Here is a 23,966-nt window from a genome sequence, read left to right as displayed (position 1 = left end):
AACTTGGGGAGGAATGATCTTGCACCGTTGAGATTGCCGTGTTCCTTCATGCCATCAGATTTATCTGAATTTTTAAAAATAAACCATGTGTTTTTGTGTGTATTCTCACTGAGTAGCAGATCCATCTGAAGTGTAATTTCAGCACTTATTAGAATGATTTCAAATTGCCAGCTGGCTGCTAAGATAGTACACACAGCCATTGCTGCCAGAGTAAATAAAGGAGTAAACTGTTTTCAGGGATTTAGAAAGCACACTAGTACCATTATACTTGACCTTTTTTATCTTGTTTATTTACCAGTCTGAAATGGAATGCAATGACCAAAGTACATCATTAAACCTGCAGAGATTTAACTTTCTTGCACAATGGGGTTGGTTATTTATTTAGCTGTATATTTTCACTGGCTTCCTTGCATACCAGGGTTATATATTGACTTCCTGGAAGACACAGGGCGATGAAATGAGAGGCTCCATAATTACTCTTCGTAGGCTCGCCCTATTAATTTTTACAGATAACTTGGGAAACCTTTCACATCTTTATGATTTGAGTTTGAGATGGTGCAGATGGAAATGTTCCTAAGAAGATATATAGAAGAAGATTATATATCGTGAAGGGCCTCAGAAATAGAAATTCCAGCATGCTGTTATCAAAGCCACTGTTGCAAGATGGGCAAGGCCATAAGCAGGCAGACAAACAAAGCAACTTTTATGAGACAGGGAAGGCTGTAGCAGGCAGACAAACGAAGAATGAGTAAATTAAGAAGTGTTAACCTTCAAAAGGAGAAACATGGAATGTTAGAGCCTGACTGGATAAGAATGTAAACTCTCACTCTCTGTTTTTTTGTATAGTCTATAAAAAGTGGGCGCACCCTGACTGGGGGTGCAGATTGCAAACTTATCGCTCTGTACCTTTGTTCTGCATATGCATAAATCCTGTTGAATCCTGCAAGGTTGGATGCCACTTCGTGTGAATCTGTGCTCCGGGGACCCAATAGCAGATATGGAAAATGTCCAACAACAGTACTTGTAAAGGGCTATCCTATTCAGCAGGGCTTTTTTCAGGGGGGGGACTCACCTGAACTCAGTTCCGGCCCCTCTCAAGTGGGTGCCATTATAAGGGAACAAGGGAGGCACTCGTGGTGAGTTCCAGCTCCTCTTTTTCTAGAAAAATAGCACTCCTCTTCAGGACTATTGTGCAATAGAAAGTACATTTCCCTTCTCATTGGATTCTTTGCCTGCCATTTTTAACTTGTACCCGCCACTTACTAATTAGTGAACTTTGGCCCTAGCATCTGGAGTCCAATTTCCTCCCAAAGATTTGGGTGCTATTTGGTCTTCTCTTTCTCTCTCAGTGTCCTTCCCATGGTGTAGTATTCTGGGTTTGGCTGCATATCTGTGAGCTGAGCTATGCGATTTGCCATGGCAAAAAAGGCTGAAATGGCGCCTATGTCCCAGGCATCTTCTTGGTCAAACCCGTTCGCCTCCAGCTTCTGAAAGTGCTCTTCAGTGATGGTATCTGCTCGACAGACAGCGAGTGCAAACTCGAGCATGGCTACTTCGCGATCACTTAGGTCAGCCATTTTCCAGTTCACCATGATCTGCACAGAAACAAACCAGCAGGAAATCATCAACACAGCTGCTGGGGTACGTAATGGCCAAGTGTGGGACATAAAGACCATATATACAGGCAGCATCAGACCAGTGACAAACAGACTGAGGGCTGAAAAGAAGGATTAGGGAGTGACCTTGAATAGGAACTGCAATGCATCGCTGCAAAGAAGTAAAGTGCTCCCCCAATCTTTGCTCTTGTTTTGGGTTGTTGGCATTCGGCTGTCTCAATAAACAATAGAGTGTACCTCCGGGGGTGAAGTCAAACCACTAAGTTAGCAGCAGTGATTTGACCTCCCTAGGACGCAAGCCTAGGCAGTGTGTATGGAGGTCCAGGGATGCCCAGACAAACAGATCCACCATCTCAGCCTCGCTGATGTGGTCCAAAAGAAAGCAGAGCAACATTCTTGCAACCAGCTTGGCTGTACAGAAAAGGGAATATTGCCAAGTGCAACTCCTCAGCTTTGTGGCATGAGAATTAGTACCTTGCAAACTGCCCTTTTCCATACAATTTTTAGCCTTGGGCAAGGGCCTTTTTAAACACTGCTGCATAAGGCTTTTAAATGCACTTATCTAGTTATAAAGTGCCCAGCAGCTTGTAATGTTATAGTCTTCCCCAACCTGCAGCTTTTAGATAGACTCCAATTTCCATCCGCTGCAGCCAGCTCGGTCAATGATCAGGAATGATAGAAGTTCCACTACAAAACATATGGAGGCCACCAGGTTAGAGAAAGCTAATATAAACTAATCACAGGTTTGTATAAATATGAATATAATAAATTATAATCCCATAATTTTTGTTCAGTAATCTTTTGAAGCTTCTTTTAAATTGCTGTACCTTGGTTTACGAACAGTCCTGTTTACGAACTATTCAGTTTACGAACTCCGCAAAACCGGAAGCAGTGCTCCGGTTTGTGAACTTTATCTCGGTCTATGAACAGAAGCCGAACAGTGGAAGGGCACTGGCAGCGGGAGGCCTCATTAGGGAAAGCGCACCTTGGTTTAAGAATGGATTTGGTTTAAGAACGGACTAAGTTCGTAAACCGAGGTACCACTGTATATGCTAATTTACAATCATATTTCCAGTGCACTGCACAAAAAGGAAAAAACCTACTATAAAGATTTCACCAGAATAATTTGCATAAACTGGCATTCAAATTCAGACTCAAGTCCCCTTCATGCAATTCATTCATCTCTCTCTTTTTTGCAAGCTGTAGGTAAAGCCCGGCTTTTTGCCTGAACCTGGAACAAGTGCAGAAGCAAGGTCGCAAGTGGAAGCTTGCTAGTTAAAACAGCACAGAAGTGAAACGCACACATACACACTAAAACTAGCAAATATAGTTTCTCGCCTGATCTGCCAGCACTGGTTTCTTAGAGTACATCCGATGTAAGGCACCGTGTGCAGTTACACAGTAGGGAACCTTGTTTGCAGCACTGGTAGCCACGATAATGAGCTCTTTGTCAGCCATGCTAAGGTTTCCTGTGGGAGGAAAGACATGCAAAGGGTGGATCATATATCTAGTCATGGGAATGAGTCACTTAATCCTGGGCTTATGCGCTTATACCCTGTATCTGAGTTTGAGGGTACTATGCATCTGTTCTATAATTGCTTTAGTGCCTAGGTTTTCAACCAGTGTGCTGTAGCACCCTGGGGTGATTTGAATGATGCTCCGGGGTGCTTTGAACAACACTGGCCCCATCCTGCCCTCATTCCTTCCCTCCTCTCAAGTTCTGGGTGTTGTCTAAGTCAGCTTGGTTTCATTTCTGATGAGGGGGTGGGAGAAAACTGAAGCCCCAGAGCGCCTTGGAAGCTTAGGGAGTCCCAGGTCCACCTAAGAGCCAGTGTAGTGTAGTGGTTAAGAGTGGTGGACTCGTAATCTGGTGAACCAGGTTCGCGTCTCCGCTCCTCCACATGCAGCTGCTGGGTGACCTTGGGCCAGTCACACTTCTCTGAAGCCTGTCAGCCCCACTCACCTCGCAGAATGTTTGTTGTGGGGGAGGAAGGGAAAGGAGAATGTGAGCCACTTTGAGACTCCTTAGGGTAGTGATAAAGCAGGATATCAAATCCAAACTCTTCTCGTTCATGGTATGATGCAACTCAGAAACCCAAGGACCTTCCCCAGATGGCCCCAATTTGCCCTGTAATTTGGAGTGCACACAGAGCCAATGCTCACCCCAGCATATTTCGGTGTGAACTACTCTGGGATTTCTCTTTTTTTATGAGAACTGGTATAAAAATAGAAAAGTAGGTGATAATAAAATTGCCACTGGGGGTTTATGACTGTTGGAACAGGAAAGAAGATCATAGTCTGATCGCCATGCTTACCTGTCTCCTTGTTCACGACGGCACTGAAATAAGCAAGGAATGCTCTGAATTCTGCTGGGCGATGAGACATCACCTTGAGCACGTTGGGCAAAAACCCACGCTGTTCGGGAATCGAGGGGGGAAAGCTAGTCAAGACACCTTAAAATTGCCGTCAAGGGAAGAGTCTATACAATGCCATCGATTCTCAGATATGGCACAATTAGCTAAGGGCCATTCAATAGTAAACTGCAGGCTGATGCCAAGTCTCTCGTTCCGAATAATCCAAGCAGTGGAGAAGAGCCACAGCGGACGTGCTTTACAGGGAAGAACCTAATTTCTCAGCCTAATCTCTCCACTCAGAAGAATCAGGCAGTGGTAGAGATCCGCTGTCTGAGGCTCTGCAGAACTGCTACCAGCCAGAATAGACCAGACATGGGGAACATGCTTGACGCTTTACTGTGCTTAATGTGTTTAATTACCGCATTTTTCGCTCCATAAGATGCACCTGATCATAAGACACTCCTAGTTTTTAGAGGAGGAAAACAAGAAAAAAAATATTCTGAACGAAACGGTGGATGTGTGATTTTTGTGGTTCATGCTGTGGCCACAGACATGTGATTTGACGGTGAGTTTGGGGTAGCCCAATGCAAAAATCCTGAGGATCCATGTGGATCTGTGCTTTGTAACCACGTTTTTGCGCCATTGCGGCCCCACAAAACAGTGGGTGCATGTGTTTTTTGGTGCAGGCTGTAGCCATGGACATGCTATGTGATCTGATGGTGAATTTGGGGTGACCCAATGCAAAAATCCTGAGGATCCATGGGCTTTTACCTCCCCCCTCCCAGGCAGCCTCCTTTATCGCTAGAGTCCCTTATCTCCCTCCCAATCGCTTACTGATCAGCTGCTTCCTTTCAACACTCCTTTCCCTCTTGTTTGCCTTAGTGTCTTTTCCTTAGCTGGAGCACTGTTTTGCTCCTCCTTTTCTTCTAATTTCTCTCCTCATTGCTTTAGTATTCCTGTCTCCTCTCCTTGCAAGTTTGCTTTCTTTACCTCCCCGCTCCCAGGCAGCCTCCTTTATTGCTAGCGTCCCTTATCTCCCTCCCCGATCGCTTGCCGATCGGCAGCTTTGTTTCAACACCCACTTTCCTCTCCCCTCCCCAAAAAAGCAAGATCTGCTTTTTGCCCCTGGGCAATTCAGCTCCAGGGACCATGCATTTGCTCCATAAGACGCACAGACATTTCCCCTTACTTTTTAGGAAGAAAAAAGTGTGCCTTATGGAGTGAAAAATTAGGTTAACCTTTGTCCCGCCAGATGTTGCTGAACTACAACTTCCATAGCCCTAGGAAGCATGGCCAGGGATGCTGTGAGCTGTAGCTCAGTTCAGCAAACCATGCAGGGCAAGGCGAGTAAATTGGCTGACCTGGGATTAAGGCAGCTTTTTAATAAAGTCTAGCGCGTATTCTTTGTCGCAATTTTGCAAGCCTCTGACATGCTAAACCTAATGGAGTGAACCGGTTGGCCTGCTAGGTGCTCAGCTGTCTTCTAAGGTGATTCCAGTATATCAGTCTTACCTTTGCTTCTTCTCTCTTCATAAGCTCTGCTATATCGTTTGGCAAATCCTCCTCCTTAGGTAGCGGAAAGCGCTCAGTGGACTTAGTGGCGTTCCTCTCGCCTGTGCTATATGCATGGTTCGAAGCTACAGTTCTGGGTCTTACCCCAAAGCTCCCCATTGCACCAGGAAGCAGGAGCTAAAACATGGAAAGGAAGAAATGACCCATTTGCCGTAGTATCGTGCAAAGTTGGCTCCGTCAGCTTCAAGTGTTATTTGTAAAATGATTAACTGCACAGTTTAGGATCTGAAAAAAATGTTCGGCACAGGGATGGGGAACCTATAGCTGTACAGATGTTGCTGGACTTCCACTCCCATGATCCCTGACCATTGGCCATGCTCACTGGGACTTATGGAAACTGGAGTTTGGCCATGTTTGCTGGGACTGATGGAAGCAACATCTGGAGGGCCACAGGTTCCTCATCTCTGCAATAAAGCAATCTGATTAAAAGAGCTTGGAATCATAGAAATGTTGAGCTGGAAGGGACCCTGCAACCTTGGCGTTATCAGCACCATACCCTTATGGTGAGAACCAGTGTGGTGTAGTGGTTAACAGTGGTGGACTCGTAATCTGGTGAACCGGGTTCGCTTCCCCGCTCCTCCACATGCAGCTGCTGGGTGACCTTGGGCTAGTCACACTTCTCTGAAGTCTCTCAGCCTCACTCACCTCACAGAGTGTTTGTTGTGGGGAGGAAGGGAAAGGACATTGTTAGCCGCTTTGAGACTCCTTCGGGTAGTGATAAAGCGGGGTATCAAATCCAAACTCTTCTTATTTAGGTAGAAATATCCTCTATTCTTTTGCAATGAAACAGACGTTTTTGCAAACAGAGATATGGGGAAATTGTGCTCTTAACGCTTACAGGAGTCAGGTATTTGTGCAATGGCTGGATAGCAACATAGGGAAACACTCTTTCTTCTGTTAAGATTAAAAGTTGATCCCATTGACATCTTGTTCCAAGGCATATTTATGGAGTAGTAAAGGCCCATTTAAATCAGCCTGACACTCTTTGGATAAACACAAGATTCTTCCGAATCCCAAGACTTCCCTCTACCCCTCTGTGGATTCTTTAAGTAACTTTTAAACTGCATATTATAAGTCCATCCAATTTACAGTCCTCCAAAATCTATGTTTCATTGCAAGAGTTATTAAAAACCTGCCAAAGAGTTCAAGTGTTTACAGTGGTCTTTCAAATATAATATACATTCTTTGTTGAAGTTTTGATCCTCCTGGTTTCTGATTTTCCCGGTTAATCTAGCCATCTTTGCATAGTCCAATAGTTTCATCCAGTGCTTTTTTCTGGGGGTACACATACCCCTAAACATTTTGTGAATCTTTGTACTTTTGTCCATTTACTGTATTTATTTTCCCCGATTTGAACTATAAAATGGTGATTTTCTTGAGTCAAAATGAGAGTACCCCTAAACATTTTTAAAGAAAAAAAGCACTGATTCCATTTGCCAATCCACCCTGGTAGGTATCTTTTGTTTTCCAATGTATTTCTTATCAATAATATTAATAATAATAATAATAATAATAATAATAATAAACCAGTGTGGTGCAAGCAATTTTTTGTTCTGAAAGTGTGACCCAGAGAATTTTTTTTAGAACCACTAACCTAAAAAGACCAGTTGTGCTGAGGCAATAAATAATGAGACGGGCATGCAGAGATGCCCAGCAGCCCCCAAAAATGATGTAAAAGTATTTTTGTATGCCACAACTGCTGCACGGATTTTACTAGCCAAAAAATGGAAAAGACAAGAACTACCAATGGTAGAAGAATGGCAGATGAAGATGATGGAGTTTATGGAGCTGGCTGATCTCACCGGGAGAATCCACGACCAGAAAGAAGAGGAACACCAAGAAGACTGGAAGAAATTTAAAGACTATCTGAATAAATATTGTAATATTAAAGATATGTAATCACTTGAAAGAATCAATTAGGCCTAGGATTAAATTAGGATTAAATATATAAATAAGAAAATGTATGATAAGAAAAGTTAGGAAATATGATTATGACTGTGGTATGGTTTTATGAAATAATGATATTGGAAACTGCTATATATAATTACTAAGAAATTCAGATGGAAGAGATTTGAGGAAGTCAAATAATATGTTTATGAAGATGGATCTTAACTAATTAATTAAGTGTTAGTGTAGTGATGATTTGTTGTATTTTATGTTCTATATTATTTTTTCTTTTTCTTTTTCCTGTTTCATTCTTTTTCCTTTATTATTGTCAACTTTTTCTTTTGCTATGTCTATGTATGGAAAATAATAAATATTATTATGAAGAAAAAAAAGAGATGCTCGGCAGTATCGCTGGAAGGGCTCCCTACCAGTGGCGTAGCGTGGGTTGTCAGCACCCGGGGCAAGGCAAGTAATTTGCGCCCCCCAACCCGTGGATTTGCGCCCCCTAACCCTAACCCCCAGATGTTGCGCCCGGTGCGCTCGGCCCCCCCCGCACCCCCCATGCTACGCCACTGCTCCCCACTTTCTCCCTCTTCGATTTACTTTAATGGTTGCGCATGGCATATAGGTGACCAGAGAGAGGTGCGGGGGGGAAAACACTGCAAGGCAAAACTGAAGAAGTCAAGTGCCTGCACCAGCCGGAAGTCCCTCGGCTCTGGCATTTGGCACTCACTCTCCTTAAAAAGAAGTTTTGCACCTCTCGCCCTCGGAGGAGCGCACCACCTTTTCGGAACCAGCAGTGGCGTAGCGTGGGTTGTCAGCACCCGGGGCAAGGCAAGTAATTTGCGCCCCCTAACCCGTGGATTTGCGCCCCCTAACCCATGGATTTGCCCTAACCCCAGATGCTGCGCCCGGTGCGGCCCGCCCCCCCCTGCACCCCCCACGCTACGCCACTGGGAACCAGCGCTGCAGCCATTTGATCTCCCAGCCCGGCAAGCCGCCAGTCAGCGGAGAGAAGAAAATATACTGTCCTAAGCTAGGGCGATGAATGGTCTGACTCGATGTCACCTGTCTGGCCAGGGGCTGAACTAGATTCACCTGATCCAGGTGCCCTCGGTCGCGCAAAGACGCACGGAGCCAATGGCACCGCTGCGCCAAGGAGACGCGCGCCCCTTTCTGGACCATTGCCATCCTCCGCAGCGCGCATCGACAGCCAGGGTTGAACGCCTGTGGCGATGGAGATACTCACGGAGGGAGAGCCCCGACGGCCGGGCTGTAGGAGGCTGCTGCGGAGAAGCCGCCACATTGCCAAACCGCGGCTGTTTTCCTTGCGCTCCTGGGCGGCACCGACGGAGGCGCAGGCGAGGCGGAGAGCCGTTTTCTAGTAACCCAGCCAAGAGGCGCTTGCTAGCCCGCCCACATTTCGACACTTCCCCAGTGCAAGGGGGGAAAAATCTATTTAGACCATAAGGAACAGCAGCCCGTGGAAGAGTAAAGAGTAGCAAGTCCCGCCCTGTTGAAATCCCTACTTAGTCAACAACAAGTGTTCCGCAGCAGGAGTGGGCAGATTTCAAGTTGTAGGCTCTCATCTGTTTTCTTCTGGAATCCTGAGATTCCCCTAACCTGGGCCTGGTGCAAAATCCATGTACAATACTTACTTCCTAACCATATCTATGCAGAGGCAATTGAATTCAGTGGAATTCAGTCTCAGGTAATTGGTGAGGATTAGGGTTGCAGCCCTAGAATTAAAGAATTCTGAATCCAGGAAGTTGAGTTGACAGAAGTGACAGGAGCTCACAGTCCTTCCACACACAAAAAGCAATTATTGGTTACCCAAGCTTTTTTATTTTAAAAATTGATTTTAAAAATTTAAAAATTTGGGGTGGGAAAGCAGTTGCGCTGTTGCTGCTATTGTTAAAAAAAGGGGGGTCATAAACGTTTTCCAGTCTACTGCAAATCACCCAGAGATCAGGAGATCCAGAGATTTCCTGCCTGCCCCTAATCTAGTGATTGGCAGCTGTTCTCTGCAGTTTTAAGATAAGCTTTCCCTGCTCTTCCTGGGAACATCAGGGATTGCACCTGGGCCCTTTTGTATCTGAAACAAATTCACTACCACAAAACAACCACAAAACCCTTCCATCGATCAGAAAAGACACTACCCATGTGTTGTCAGCTGAATGCAGATATATTTTATTCATAGCATGACTGGTTGTACAAGTGTTGTCAAATTATAAGGGAAGGTCTGAACCTTAGGGTGTTTATCAGGAAAGGCCGATGACATTAGATGTCACTGGAGTAATTTCATAGTGCGGTACACCTCATTCTTAGACAATGAATCTCTTCTTATGCCCATCTCTCAAGGTCAGTATTTATTAGGCTTTCTACCTCCAGGGCATCCTTTTCACAGAGAAAAAGCCCACTTTGACCTGGGATGTGAACTGCAACAGATCCCATACGAGGGCATCTAATCGTTTCTTACAGGACCTCTCATCTATGCGGGGGACAGAATTAGATGAGGTTCAACTCCATTTTAGTTTTGACGTTTGATGAAAAATGCAACAAGATGTGAGGCTGTGAATCAAATAGAATGCATTTTGGACCCAGTACCTGCCTGCAAACCTAGACAGCATCTTAAAAAGCAGAGACATCACCTTGCCAACAAAGGTCCGTATAGTTAAAGCTATGGTTTTCCCAGTAGTGATGTATGGAAGTGAGAGCTGGACCATAAAGAAGGCTGATCGCCGAAGAATTGATGCTTTTGAATTCTGGTGCTGGAGGAGACTCTTGAGAGTCCCATGGACTGCAAGAAGATCCAACCTATCCATTCTGAAGGAAATCAGCCCTGAGTGCTCACTGGAAGGACAGATCCTGAAGCTGAGACTCCAATACTTTGGCCACCTCATGAGAAGAGAAGACTCCCTGGAAAAGACCCTGATGTTGGGAAAGATGGAGGGCACAAGGAGAAGGGGACAACAGAGGAAGAGATGGTTGGACAGTGTTCTCGAAGCTACCAGCATGAGTTTGACCAAATTGCGGGAGGCAGTGAAAGACAGGAGTGCCTGGCGTGCTCTGGTCCATGGGGTCACAAAGAGTCGGACCCGACTAAACGACTAAACAACAACTATATATGCACCCTGGGTCCAATGCAGGGATGGAAAACCAAACTAAACGACTGAACAACAACAACCTGCCTGCAAGTAGTTCTGAGATCTCCTGTACAATGGGCAAAGGCCTCAGACAAGTTAGTGTTAAAGCAGATATGGAATCCAAACTGTAAAGTACATTCTTTCCAGGAAAGACGTTTATACATATTTTACAACTAAGGTCAAAACTGCAACCAATGTGTGAGACAAGCAGCATGTTCCTTCATGGAAAATAGTTGCTTATTCCCCTTGGAAGAATTAAGGAAACAGTAAGACATCAAGTTTGCTTAACAGATCTGTGGGATGCCGACTAGAAAACTTTCCTCATTTGTACAGGTTGGGGAAATGCAGATGGAATTGTTCCTGAGAAGACCTTCCAAGGAGACCAATGAGATTTTACACTTGTAGAGGAAAGGAGATCTTCCTCCAGATCTTCTCCAGTGTATACATAAAAAGCTCTTTCCAATTTCTGGCCGTTAAAAGATTTGCTACAGCAGATATGTATTTGCTCAAATACGTTTATTAGAAACAACCGATATGACAAAAGTGTTAACTCTGCAGTTATGAAGAAATCACAGTATATAGCTTATTACAATCAAAAGAAACTGAGCAGCAAATCTCCAATCTTGACATGTCTTCAGAGCACCTCATTACAATCGAGACCCTACCGGAAAACCTTTTTCAAAAGTATAGCACAACAGCAAGTGAAGCACATTTCATTTTTCAGTGGATGCAACATTTGCCCATCTTGACCTTCTGCCTGTCACTGATCCCAATGTCCTTGCAATGATTTGGGTGCCAGCAGGCCTTGTTAGGAGGTATCGCTCTTCTCCTTCTCTCTTGGTATCCTTCCCATGATGTAGAATTCTGGGTTTGGATGCATCTCTGTGAAGTGAGCTATGCGGTTCGACATGGCAAAAAAGGCTGCAATCGTGCCGATGTCCCAGGCATCTTCTCGGTCAAACCCGTTTGCCTCCAGCTTCTGAAAGTGCTCTTCAGTGATATTATCTGCTCGGCAGACGGCGAGTGCAAATTCAACCATGGCCCTCTCCCGATCACTCAGCTCGGCCATTTGCCAGTTCACAGTGACCTGCACAAAATCAGAGCCAAGGGAGGTTATTGGCAGTTATGGCCAACCGCTAGACCAGTTAAGGTAAAGGTAAAGGGACCCCTGACCGTTAGGCCCAGTTGTGGCCGACTCTGGGGTTGGGGCGCTCATCTCGCTTTATTGGCCGAGGGAGCCGGCGTACAGCTTCCGGGTCATTTGGCCACCATGACTAAGCCGCTTCTGGCAAACCAGAGCAACACATGGAAATGCCATTTACCTTCCCGCCAGAGCAGTACCTATTTATCTACTTGCACTTTGACGTGCTTTCGTACTGCTAGGTTGGCAGGAGCAGGGACCGAGGAACGGGAGCTCACCCCATCGTGGGGATTCGAATCGCCAACCTTCTGATCGGCAAGCCCTAGGCTCTGTGGTTTAACCCACAGTGCCACCTGCGTCCCTTACTAGACCAGTTATGGGGACCAAATTTACAGGCAGCATTAGGTCAAAGAGAAGGAGTGCCGAAAAGGATTAGGGAGCAACCGTGAACATGAACCACAGTGCATTGCTGCCAGATCCTGAACAGGGTGATGCAAAGGACTGAAGGGTTCCTCTACCTTTGCTCCTTGTACAAGAGAAGGAATTTTGCCAAGTGCAACTTCTTATTAATTATTTTTATTTATTGGACTTATATACCGCTCTTCATTGTAAGATCTCAGGCTGTTCGCGATATAAAAAATGCAAGGTAAAAGCACAAACAAATAGTTAGAACAAGGGCCTCAGAGGATGAACGCAGAATTCGGGTTTGTAGCATAACGGCATTTTATTTATTTTATTTTACTTGACAAAATTTTATATACTGCTTGATTGTAAGAGAACCTCTAAGTGGTTTACAAAAATAGAAAGCAAAACATTAGAATTATCAATAAGAACCAGGTATTTAAAAACATTCAAAAATGATTAAAAGTGCATGAATGGCAGCAACAATAGCATCTGCTGAAAAACCCTAGTCTATAGAATTCTAAGCCTTTGGAAAGCAGCTTTTTTCAGCTGCTTCATAGGACCTTTAAATGACCTGATCCAGTGGCAAAGTACCCAGCATCTTGTACTACAATACAAACTTATCAAGCCCACAGTTTTGTATCATGCAGAATGCAAGGAATCATAACTGCATAATTTTTGTTATGCCTTCTTTAGTAACCTCTCATGGTCACCTATCATAAATATCAATCTGAAAGCACTTTTAGACTGCTTTGCTATCATATTCCCGGTTTGATGCACAGGAAAGTATAAAACTGCTTTGCAGATTTCACAAGGGCAATTCACATACAGTGGACGCTTGGGTTGCGAACGCGATCCGTGCAGGAGGCACGTTCGCAACCTGCAGCGGCGTGTCTGCACACGCGTGGGTTGCAATTCGGTGCTTCTGCGCATGCAAAGTGTGATTTAGCGCTTCTGCGCATGCACGACCACCGAAACCCGGAAGTAACCCGTTCCGGTACTTCCGGGTTTTGGCGCGTCCGTAACCTGAAAAAACACAACCTGAAGCGTCTGTAACCTGAGGTATGACTGTACTGAGAAAACTAGCATTTGAATCCAGAAAAAAAAAAAAAACATTCCCCTTCATACAATTCCTTTCTCAGTTTGGCAATTCTTTCGCCAAGTATCTGTGCGAAACTAGCCAATGAGTGGCAAGGAAACAAGTACAGTGGTACCTCGAGTTACAAACACCTCAGGTTACAAACTCTGCTAACCTGGAAGAGTGACCTTGAGTCAAGAACTTTGCCCCAGAATGAGAACGGAAATTGTGTGCCAGCGGTGCAGCAGCAGCAAGAGGCCCCATTAGTGAAAGCACGCCTCTAGTTAAGAACAGTTTCAGGTTAAGAATGGACCTCTGGAAGGAATTAACTAGAGGTACCACTGTACAGGAGAGAAATCCTAAGCAAGGAAGTGAAACAGAAGATGAGACAGACAAGCAAGACAGACACGTGTACCAACCTGATCTGCTAGCGCTGGTTTTTTGGAGTATATCCGATGTAGAGCGCCGTGTGCAATGACGCAGTATGGACACTTGTTAACAATACTTGTGGCCACGACAATGAGCTCTTTGTCAGCCTTGCTTAGGCTTCCTATAGAGGAAGAGACATGCAGAAGGTGGGTCATATTTATAGAGCGGCAGTGGGATTGAGTCACTTAACCAACATGCACAAATACCACCATATAGAGATAAGATAGACTGGACTCCCAAATAGTAAGGGTTGGAAGATGTCCAAATGCTATCAGTTAGAAGCAGCAAAAGGTATATTGAAAAAAAGCTCTGGATGGCTCAGTTGGAACAGCATGAGACTGTTAATAGCAAGGTCGTGGGTTACAAAACACATCATAAAAATAAAAACAAGAACCACCCAATAATCCCTCCTGCCCCCAACGCATTTAAAAGGGCATTGACTGTCAATCAGTCAAAGGCCTGGTTAAAGAAGAACGTTTCCGCCTGGTGCCTAAAGGTGTATAATGGAGTTGCCAGCTGAACCCCCTGGAAATTAATAATAATAATAATAATAATAATAATAATAATAATAATAATAATAGTTTATTTCTACCCTGCCCATCTGGCTGGGTTTCCCCAGCCTCGCTTCCAACAGAAGGTTAAAAATACATTAAAACATCAATCATTAAAAACTTCCCTGAACAAGGCTGCCTTCAGATGTCTTCTAAATGTCATATAGTTGTTTATTTCTTTGACATCTGATGGGAGGGTGTTCCACAGGGCGGGCGCCACTACCGAGAAGGGAAGAGCATTCCACAAACAAGGAGCCACTGCAGAAAAGGCCTCATCTCATTTTGCAACCCTCCATATCTCTCATGAAGAAGAGCCTCAGAAGATGATCTCAGGGTCTGGGTAGATTCATTAGGAGAGAGGCGGTTCCTTGAGGTAATGCAGTGCTGAGCTAGGGGTTCCGGAATACCATTATTTGTTTGTTGGTTGATTAGAGGCCTTAAAGAATCTTGGAGCCGGTGGAAATTATTATTGCCTGGTACTTATTTCTGTTGACAGAACCAAGGAAGGCCTGTAGCACGAGTGCTCATCTTACCCATAGGTAACCCTAGTGGAATTCAACAACAGTCACGTTAAGATAGACCAAAGCATGGTTTCTGTTCTTACCTGTCTCCTTGTTCATGATGGCATTGTAATAAGCAAAGAATGCTCTAAATTCTGCTGGTCGGTGAGACATAACCTTAAACACGTTGGGCAAAAACCCAGTCTGTTGGAAGAATTAAGAAAAACACACCAGTCAATCACCTTAAAACAGTTAAGAGAAGATGCTGATACTGTTTTCTTCTTCTATTATTATTATTATTATTATTATTATTATTATTATTATTATTATTATTTCAATTTAGATACTACCCTTTATCAGAAAATCCCAGGGCGGTGTACAACGTTAAAAAACACTTTACAGAACATCAATAATAAAAGCGTAATAAAAACAATGACAGAGAGCCTAACAGTAAAATAATCATCCCAGTAACATTCTACTCCCCCACACTTTCACGGGTCAGTTCCTAGAAAACGGCAAGTCTCCCCTTCTCAATCCTCCTAACAGTGCGGGAGGAAGTGGCAGAGAACATATTTTGCACTCAGGTCTCAGCTTATCAATCCTTGATTTCTCCACTTAAAAGGTTTAGGGAAGCAGGGACTATGAAAGACCCTCTCCTCTGCCTAAAACCCTGGGTAAAAAGGGGACCCCTGACCATTAGGTCCAGTCGTGACCAAATTTGGGGTTGTGGCGCTCATCTCGCTTTATTGCCCTATGTATAGCTCTACGTGGGGCTGCCCTTGAGACTGACCCAGAAACTCCAGCGGGTGCAGAATGCTGCAGCAAGACTCCTTACGGGGTCTTCGCTGCGAGATCACATTCACCCGGTGCTATACCAGCTGCACTGGCTCCCGGTGGAGTACAGGATCAGGTTTAAGGTGCTGGTTTTAACCTTTAAAGCCCTATACGGCCTAGGACCCTCGTACCTATGGGACCGCCTCTCCTGGTATGCCCCACAGAGAAACTTACAGTCTTCAAATAAAAACATCTTGAAGGTCCCAGGCCACAGAGAAGTTAGGCTGGCCTCAACTAGAGCCAGGACTTTTTCGGCTGTGGCTCCAACCTGGTGGAACGCTCTGTCACAAGAGACTAGGGCCCTGCGGGACTTGACATCTTTCCACAGGGCCTGCAAGACAGAGCTGTTCCACCAGGCCTTTGGCCAGGGCACAGCCTGACTCCCTCCCTCGGCAATCTTCGCGGAGCTCTGGCCCAATGGTTGCCAGTGGCTTGATTTGAATTAATTTTATAATGAATGATTTTAGAGTGTTGTTTGTGCTGTACTTTTGTACTGTTTTATTGTTGTTAGCCACCCTGAGCCCGGCTTCGGCTGGGGAGGGTGGGATATAAATAAAATTTATTATTATTATCATTGGCCGAGGGAGCCGGCGTACAGCTTCCGGGTCATGTGGCCAGCATGACTAAGCCGCTTCTGGCGAACCAGAGCAGCGCATGGAAACGCCGTTTACTTCCCGCCGGAACGGTACCTATTTAACTACTTGCACTTTTGATGTGCTTTCGAACTGCTAGGATGGCAGGAGCAGGGACTGAGCAATGGGAGCTCACCCTGTCGCAGGTATTCAAACTGCCAACCTTCTGATTGGCAAGTCCTAGGCTCTGTATTGTAACCCACAGCGCCACCCGCGTCCCCCTAAAACCATGGGTAACTGCTACCTATTACAGTAGACCAATATACAAATTGGCAGAGCTGGGATAAAGGTAAAGGACCCCTGGACGGTTAAGTCCAGTCAAAAGCGACTATGGGGTTGCAGCACTCATCTTGCTCTCAGGCAGAGGGAGCCAGCATTTGTTCACAGACAGCTTTCGGTCATGTGTCCAGCATGATTGAACCACTTCTGGCGCAACGGAACACCGTGATGGAAACCAGAGCGCACAGAAACGCTGTTGACCTTCCTGCCGCAGTGGTGCCTATTTATCTATTTGCACTGGCGTGCTTTCGAGTTGGTAGGTTGGCAGTAGCTGGGGCAGAGCAATGGGAGCTCACCCAGTCGAGGGGATTTGAACCGCTGACCTTCTGATCGGCAAACCTAAGAAGCTCAGTGGTTTAGACCGATGGGCAATGAAGCAAGACACAGATGCCGGCCTAATCCTGCCGCTCTCTTGTAGCCACCAAGAACACAGAAATTTTTTTTCTCACTGCTACTATTTCTAGTGTGGGTCCACTGTGACCACATGGAGATCTCTGAATGCCAGGTTGACAAAAGACATCTCCATCTGGCTGGCCCCTCCAACTTTCTTAAGAACTAAGCAGAAGAGCATATTGCATTTCTCTCCCAACTTTTTCTCCAAGGACTACATGGTTCACCCTCCTCCCCAGTTAATCCCCACAACGACCCTGTGAGGTAGGTTAAGAGGCTGTGACTGGTCCAAGGTCACCCAATGAGCTGCATGACCGAGAGGGGATTTGAACCCTGATCTCCCAGGTCCTAGGCTTACACTAACCACTACACGACACTGCCTTTCTAGAGTACTTCTGCTATGGGCAAGCTACTTAAATTCAGTAGTTAAAAAAATACGAGGAAAGCAAAATGCCACTTATAGACAAGCATCTGAAATATTTTCCTCGAAGCTTGAATTTGTTTTATTCTGGATTGTTTTATTTGATATTTTAATGTGTTGTAAACTGCTTTGAGATTTTTTCTTTAAAAGGTAAAGCAGTATAGAAATGAAAAATAGTGATAAATAATAATAATAATATTTTATTATTTATACCCCATCCATCTGGCTGGGTTTCCTCAGCCACTCTAATAATAAAATGCATTGCAAAAAAAAAAGGGGGGGAGCGCCTGCACATTTCATTTTGGCGACCATAACCTAGGTTTAAGGTGCCATTTGGCGATCAGCTTATATATTTGAGTTTCTAACACTGTTTCTAGTCAAACATAAATCACACAGCTCAGTAACTTCTAATATGAAGGTCATATCACCTAGTGTGCCAAATCAAGACAATCTGGTTTTTGGTTCTCCCTCCCTCCAAAATCCAACCATTCATTAAAATCTGGCTTTAAGATAGTTCCAAGTTTCTTTGGTCCGTATAGTTAAAGCTATGGTTTTCCCAGTAGTGATATATGGAAGTGAGAGCTGGAGCATAAAGAAGGCTGATCGCCGAAGAATTGATGCTTTTGAATTATGGTGCTGGAGGAGACTCTTGAGAGTCCCATGGACTGCAAGAAGATCAAACCTATCCATTCTGAAGGAAATCAGCCCTGAGTGCTCACTGGAAGGACAGATCCTGAAGCTGAGGCTCCAATACTTTGGCCACCTCATGAGAAGAGAAGACTCACTGGGAAAGACCCTGAAGTTGGGAAAGATGGAGGGCACAAGGAGAAGGGGACGACAGAGGACAAGATGGCTGGACAGTGTTCTCGAAGCTACCAGCATGAGTTTGACCAAACTGCGGGAGGCAGTGGAAGACAGGAGTGCCTGGCATGCTCTGGTCCATGGGGTCACGAAGAGTCGGACACGACTGAACAACAACAAGTTTCTTTGAAAGGACAAGATTTCACCTTCCCCAGGAGATTTCCCCCTTACCTTTACTTCCACTTCCTCCATGAGCTCTACTATATCATAGGGCAAATCCTTCTTGTTGGGTACTAGATAGCGCCCGGACGGTTTGCGGGCACTCCCTCCCTCTGTGCTGTACACATGGTTCTGAGGTGCAGAGTGTTGAGGAGTTTTCGGGGAAGACGCCAAACCGCGAGGCAGAAGCTAGAAACACAGAAATAAAGGGAAATCTTCTGTTTAACAAAGCGCAGCGTCATAATGTTGGCTTCATCGGTGTAGAAAACAAACCCAAATTGTAAACCCACTAGCATGGGGATGGGGGAACTACAACCTTCCAGATGTTTCTGGATCCCATCCCATCATCCCTGGCCATCATCAACCGTCCGTGGAGTTGATGGGGCTGGAATCTAACAACATCTGGAGGGCTGCTGGTTCCCCATTTAGCAGTTCCATGTGGTTCTAGAATAGCTAAATCTCTCTGCTGTTTGGCACCACTGCAGGGCTAGGATGCAAAAAAGGCTAGGATCCAATGCAGTGGGGTTTTTAAAGGAAATCAACAAGGTAAAGGTAAAGGACCCTGGGAGGTTAAGTCCAGTCAAAGGTGACTATGGGGTTTCATCTCGCTTTCAGGCCGAGGGAGCTGGCGTTTGTCCACAGACAGCTTTCCGGGTCATGTGGCCAGCATGAGTAAACCACTTCTGGCACATCGAAGACACCGTGATGGAAGCCAGAGCGCATGGTAATGCCATTTAACTTCCCGCCGCAGTGGTACCTATTTATCTACTTGCACGTGTGCTTTTGAACTGCTAGGTTGGCAGGAGCTGGGACAGAGCAATGGGAGCTCACTCCGTCGCGGAGATTCGAACTGCCGACCTTCCGATTGGCAAGCCCAAGAGGCTCGGTGGTTTAGACCACAGCACCACCCGTGTCCCTACAACGCTTGAAGAGAAGAGCTTCAAGCAGTGCTGCAACTGAGTGAGTTTTTAAAAGCAAATACTGTAACTGTTTGCCAGATGGCAGAGGACAAAGCCACAGGCCGCATGCAGAACCACTTGCATGGTTTTATGGCTCCTGGCACAGATATATAAATCTGAGTGTCTTCAGTTTCCCAGGGCTCACATGCCTCAGTGTTTGGGGCTCAAATATCCTGGGTTTTTGTGTTAACTTCCCATCATCTCCTAAGCACTCTCTCCCATTACACTTCTTCCAGCCTTCTGGGCTCATGCTCTTCTCTTCTCATTGTTGTGGAGGGCAGGGATAGCCAATAGCTCAGCTGGTTAGAGCATGGTGCTGATAACACCAAGGTTGCAGGTTCAATCCCTGTATGGGACAGCTGCATATTTCTGCATTGCAAGATGATGGACTAACATACCCTCCAACATTTCTCTGATGAAAAGAAGGACATCCCATTCCATAATGATAATTTTACTATTTATACCCCACACATCTGACTGGGTTGCCCCAGCCACTCTGGGCTGCTTCCAGCATATACAAAAACATAATTAAACATTTAAAAAACTTCCCTATGCAGGATTGCGTTGCGGGCCGGATAACTCCATACCTGCCAACATTTCTCCAATGAAAATAGGGACATCCTAAGCGGGACATTCCGGGATCAAATCAGAAACCATGACGGCTTCTCTTAATCAGGGACGTCCCCGGAAAATAGGGACACTTGGAGGGTCTGCAGCATCAATTAGAGGCAAGAAACTGTGCTTAGTCTTTCTGCTGGGGAAGGCTTAGGGACTGACCTCTCAGAATACTGGATTAGATGGGAGCTTTAGTCTGATTCTGCAGGGCTGCTCTTAAAATTCCTACATTCTAACACATTCCAGTTCCAGGCTTCTGTGAACAGAAAGTGAGGCTGGCTTATTGGTTCAGCATCTCAAGATGGTAAGAAATATGATATGGATAGCTCAGTTGGCTAGCGCACGGCGCTGATAATGCCAAGGTTGCAGGTTCGAACCCTGTAGGATAGCTGCATATTCCTGCATTGCAGGGGGCTGGACTAGATGATCCACAGAGTCCCTTCCAGCACTACAATTCTGTGATTCAATGTGGTGCCTTCCATATTTTATGGACTACAATTCTCAAGCGTTGGAAACCCCCCATGCTGACCAACGCCGTCTCTTAACAGCAGAAGTAAGAAGGCTTGCCAAACATTTTCCTACTTTAGAGCTCTTAAAATTAAAAGGTCTAGTGTGCATTCACAAGAGAGGGAAATCAGCTAAGCTTTAAAGTCAATTTGCATAGGCTGTAAAATTTGCTTGTGCTTTTCCAAATCGTATTTCTATTCTCGTGGGCTTTTTGCTTTCCTCTGGGCAAATGATGTGTTCGAGACACTGTGTTCTTATTTTTAAAAGCAAACAGACCTATTGTTCTAACCAAACATGGTTGCTGCCTTTCTTAAATGCACCAAGCGCTTGGGAGGCAGCATACAGTGTTGCTATAGAACAATGGATTGACTGTTATGACTAATAGCTTTAAAAAAGAACGGTATCACCAAATTTGAAATAAGAACTCAAGTGTGAACGTGCAGAATTGGGAGAAGGATTTACTTGTTGGGGATGGGCAAATCTGGCCCTTCAAATATTGTTCAACTCCATCTCCCATCTGCCTCAGTCAGCAGGGGCACTGGTCAGAGATTAAAGGAACTAGCCCAACAATATTTGCATGGCCCCAGGTTCCTGATCTTTGGCATAAAGCAATGAAACGAGCTGTTCACAGTGTGAAAAAATACCAGCCATTCTTTTGCAATGAAACAAATACTTGTGCAATTAAGAGACACACAGAGCAATAAGCCATTTCACTTAGACTAGCAAAGGCAGAACCCGTCTTTCTGTTGAAATCTCCTTGCATTGTTTGTTAGTCAAACAACACCCAGTTGGCGAAGTTTCTTCAGTCATCTCTTTCTTCCTGACCATAATAGAAAGTCCGTTTCTGAATGTCAGTGTTATCAGGATGCCCCCGGGTTAGAGTTTCACCAGTGGGTCTGCATAATTAAGCCTTTAACAAGCAGGTTGTTTGGGGAATAGCTGAGGCAGTTTGTTGAAAAGTGCATATAAAATGCAACCCCAACATAAAGGTAAAGGTAAAGGGACCCCTGACCATTAGGTCCAGTCGTGGCCGACTCTGGCGCTCATCTCGCTTTATTGGCCGAGGGAGCCAGCGTACAGCTTCTGGGTCATGTGGCCAGCATGACTAAGCCGCTTCCGGTGAACCAGAGCAGCGCACAGAAATGCCGTTTACCTTCCCGCCGGAGTGGTACCTATTTATCTACTTGCACTTTGACGTGCTTTCGAACTGCTAGATTGGCAGGAGCAGGGACTGAGCAACAGGAGCTCACCCCGTCGCGGGGATTCGAACCACTGATCTTCTGATTGACAAGTCCTAGGTTCTGTGGTTTAACCCACAGCGCCACCTGCGTCCCTAACCCCAACATAAAGCAATGCAAAACATTATATATTTCAAAAAGCAGGATTTTCTTTTTACTTTGCAGGGATTGCATTTATGTATTTCTAACCAAAAACTGCTAGAAGCTCTTGGAACTTCTAACAACAGTAGCACCACCCTCTCTCTCACACACCCCTGCCTTACACATAAACTTTTCCAAGCATGGAAAGAGAAATTGGTTAAGTAACAGAGGGGTCACTGGGGCAGCTTCTCTTTGCTGGACTGCATTCCAAAAAAGTGACCCCGTGAGTTCATTTAAAAAGCTACCCTGCCAGTGTCAGTGTAAACAAAGTCCTATCATTAATACACTCATATTGGAGGTGTGGGGCTGTGGCTACGCCAGTCCTGCAAAGTATAGAATCCTAGAATTGCAGAGCTGGAAGGGACCTTAAGGATCATCTAGTCCAACCCCCTGCAATGCAAGACTGCACAGCCATCCCATACAGGGCTTGAACCTGCAACCTTGGCCTTATCAGCACCAAGCTCTAACCAGCTGAGCTATGTAGGCTCCACAATTCAAATGCTATACCCATTTTGCTGGGTGGAATTAAGAGCAGCGTGTGCAAACTTTGAAGTGCTATCCTTGCTTTAAAAAAAATGAAAATGTTTCTGGAGGGGGGAGGGGCTTCTGCGCACCTGGTTGTAGCAAGAATGAAATTAATTAAGAGTTAAGAGTGGGGCCAAGGGATTCAAGGAAAGAACAGAGGTTTTCAGCACTTAAAGTACAGTGGTACCCCGGGTTAAGTACTTAATTCGTTCTGCAGGTCTATTCTTAACCTGAAACTGTTCTTAACTTGAAGCACCACTTTAGCTAATGGGGCCTCCTGCTGCCGCCACGCCACCAGAGCACAATTTCTGTTCTCATCCTGAAGCAAAGTTCTTAACCCGAGGTAATATTTCTGGGTTATTGGAGTCTGTAACCTGAAGCGTATGTAACCCGAGGTACCACTGTACATTCAAAGCACATGGTTCCCTCCAAAGGGGAATCCTGGGAGCTGAGGTTTGTCAAGGATGCTGGGAACTGTAGCATCATTTTCTCTGAAGTAGCTTTGGAGAGTTTTTGGGGGACTCTCTCTAATTCAGGCATAGGCAAACTCTGCCCTCCAGGTGTTTTGGGACTACAACTCCCATCATCCCTGACCACTGGCCCGGTTAGCTAGGGATGATGGGAGTTGTAGTCCCAAAACATCCGGAGGGCCAAGTTTGCCTATTCCTGCTCTAATTTATTTGTGGTTAGGATGGGACTGAAGGACCATGATGGGGTGGTTTGTGTTTCTTCTCCTGTTTTAAGGGTAATTTCTATTCAATTCAATTCAAAATCCTTTATTAGGCATAGCACACCACACATTATCACACAAACATCATATACAGACTGTATAAAATACGGGCTCAGCGAACACAATTTATCCCAGTCCTAAGGGTAACTTCTACTGGAGCTTTTTAATGATTTTATTGTTACCTGTATTCGTTGATTCAACCAAGGGAATCAGACCTTACCCGAGCGGAATGCTATTTAGTCTGGACAATGTGCCCTGCTGCCAGGACTGCAATGTGTGGCTGGTGTCTCCCGGGTTAAACGTTATAGAGACCCCTGGTTTTTTTTTTTTTTAGTATTTTAGCAATTTGTAAGGGGGGGGTGGTTGGGGCTACATGACCCTCGGGATTCCTTCCAACTCTACCATTCTATGACCGGTCGCCTCCCCTTGCCTCCTGGGCGCGCCGGCCCTGCCTACCCAGAGCGCAAACGCGCAACCTTAGCCGCGCGTAAAGACGCAAGAAGCTGCGCCAAGGGGGAGGCGCCCCCTTCTGGAGCGCTGCCCGCTTCCCGGACGCACATGTCCCGCGAGGACATCCCAGCCGAGCCGGGCTGCCTTTTGCGCTGGGCTCGGGGATACTCACGTCCAGGGAGCCCCGACTGCGGAGCTGCAGGAGCCTGGTACCCAGGAGGAGCCGCCTCGCCATCATGGTGCCGCGATCCGGCCGCTGCGCGATTTGGGAAGGGCCGAAGGACGAGCAGGCGCGGCTCGGCGCCTCCTCCTTTATACCCAAGCGCTCCTCCGGAGGCGAGAGCATGCGCGCACGGCCGGAAAGGCCTCCCTTAGCCCGCCCCACCCCCCAAGCCACCGCCCCCTATATCGACACGGGACCCTACTTCCCAACGATGGAGAACTTAGTTGGGTTTCCTCGCGCGCTCCCATGCGTGTGTGCATCGCAGTGGGGTGGACTAGATGCTCCTTGGGGGACCCTTCCAATTTTATGATTGAGTCTGTGTGTCA

At 45.7% G+C, this 23,966-nt stretch overlaps 2 protein-coding genes across 2 annotated transcripts; both read right to left on the bottom strand.

The window, feature by feature from the left end:
- Nucleotides 1-369: 369 nt before the first annotated feature.
- Nucleotides 370-8,816, bottom strand: LOC310752900 (uncharacterized protein). Its single transcript, XM_083594055.1, has 5 exons — nt 8,679-8,816; nt 5,483-5,659; nt 3,932-4,031; nt 2,955-3,085; nt 370-1,595 (listed from the first exon to the last, which is right to left on the bottom strand). Exons 1-5 carry the CDS (start codon nt 8,733-8,735, stop codon nt 1,323-1,325), a joined length of 738 nt encoding a protein of 245 aa, XP_083450181.1. The 5' UTR covers nt 8,736-8,816; the 3' UTR covers nt 370-1,322.
- Nucleotides 8,817-11,074: 2,258 nt separating this feature from the next.
- LOC310752859 (uncharacterized protein) lies at nt 11,075-23,764 on the bottom strand. Its single transcript, XM_083593978.1, has 5 exons — nt 23,590-23,764; nt 18,265-18,441; nt 14,781-14,880; nt 13,616-13,746; nt 11,075-11,662 (listed from the first exon to the last, which is right to left on the bottom strand). The coding sequence occupies exons 1-5, from the start codon at nt 23,761-23,763 to the stop codon at nt 11,384-11,386; spliced, it is 861 nt and encodes a 286-aa protein (XP_083450104.1). The 5' UTR covers nt 23,764; the 3' UTR covers nt 11,075-11,383.
- Nucleotides 23,765-23,966: the final 202 nt, after the last annotated feature.

This window comes from Podarcis filfolensis, assembly GCF_964270895.1.
Source record: "Podarcis filfolensis genome assembly, chromosome: 17".
NCBI classification, from domain to species: domain Eukaryota; kingdom Metazoa; phylum Chordata; class Lepidosauria; order Squamata; family Lacertidae; genus Podarcis; species Podarcis filfolensis.
The sequence above is the reverse complement of the archived record's forward strand: the minus strand, read 5'-3'. Positions and strand labels throughout refer to the sequence as shown.

Excerpts from the sequence above, each read along its gene's own strand:
- LOC310752900 (XM_083594055.1), bottom strand. The coding sequence starts at position 8,735 with ATGTGGCGGCTTCTCCGCAGCAGCCTCCTACAGCCCGGCCGTCGGGGC. Across the intron at positions 4,032-5,482 it reads TGAAGAGAGAAGAAGCAAAG|CGTGGGTTTTTGCCCAACGT; the intron begins GTAAGACTGATA and ends ATTCCCGAACAG. Across the intron at positions 3,086-3,931 it reads CGTCGTGAACAAGGAGACAG|GAAACCTTAGCATGGCTGAC; the intron begins GTAAGCATGGCG and ends TTCCTCCCACAG.
- LOC310752859 (XM_083593978.1), bottom strand. The coding sequence starts at position 23,763 with ATGCTCTCGCCTCCGGAGGAGCGCTTGGGTATAAAGGAGGAGGCGCCG. Across the intron at positions 14,881-18,264 it reads TGGAGGAAGTGGAAGTAAAG|ACTGGGTTTTTGCCCAACGT; the intron begins GTAAGGGGGAAA and ends TTCTTCCAACAG. Across the intron at positions 11,663-13,615 it reads AACCAGCGCTAGCAGATCAG|GTCACTGTGAACTGGCAAAT; the intron begins GTTGGTACACGT and ends GATTTTGTGCAG.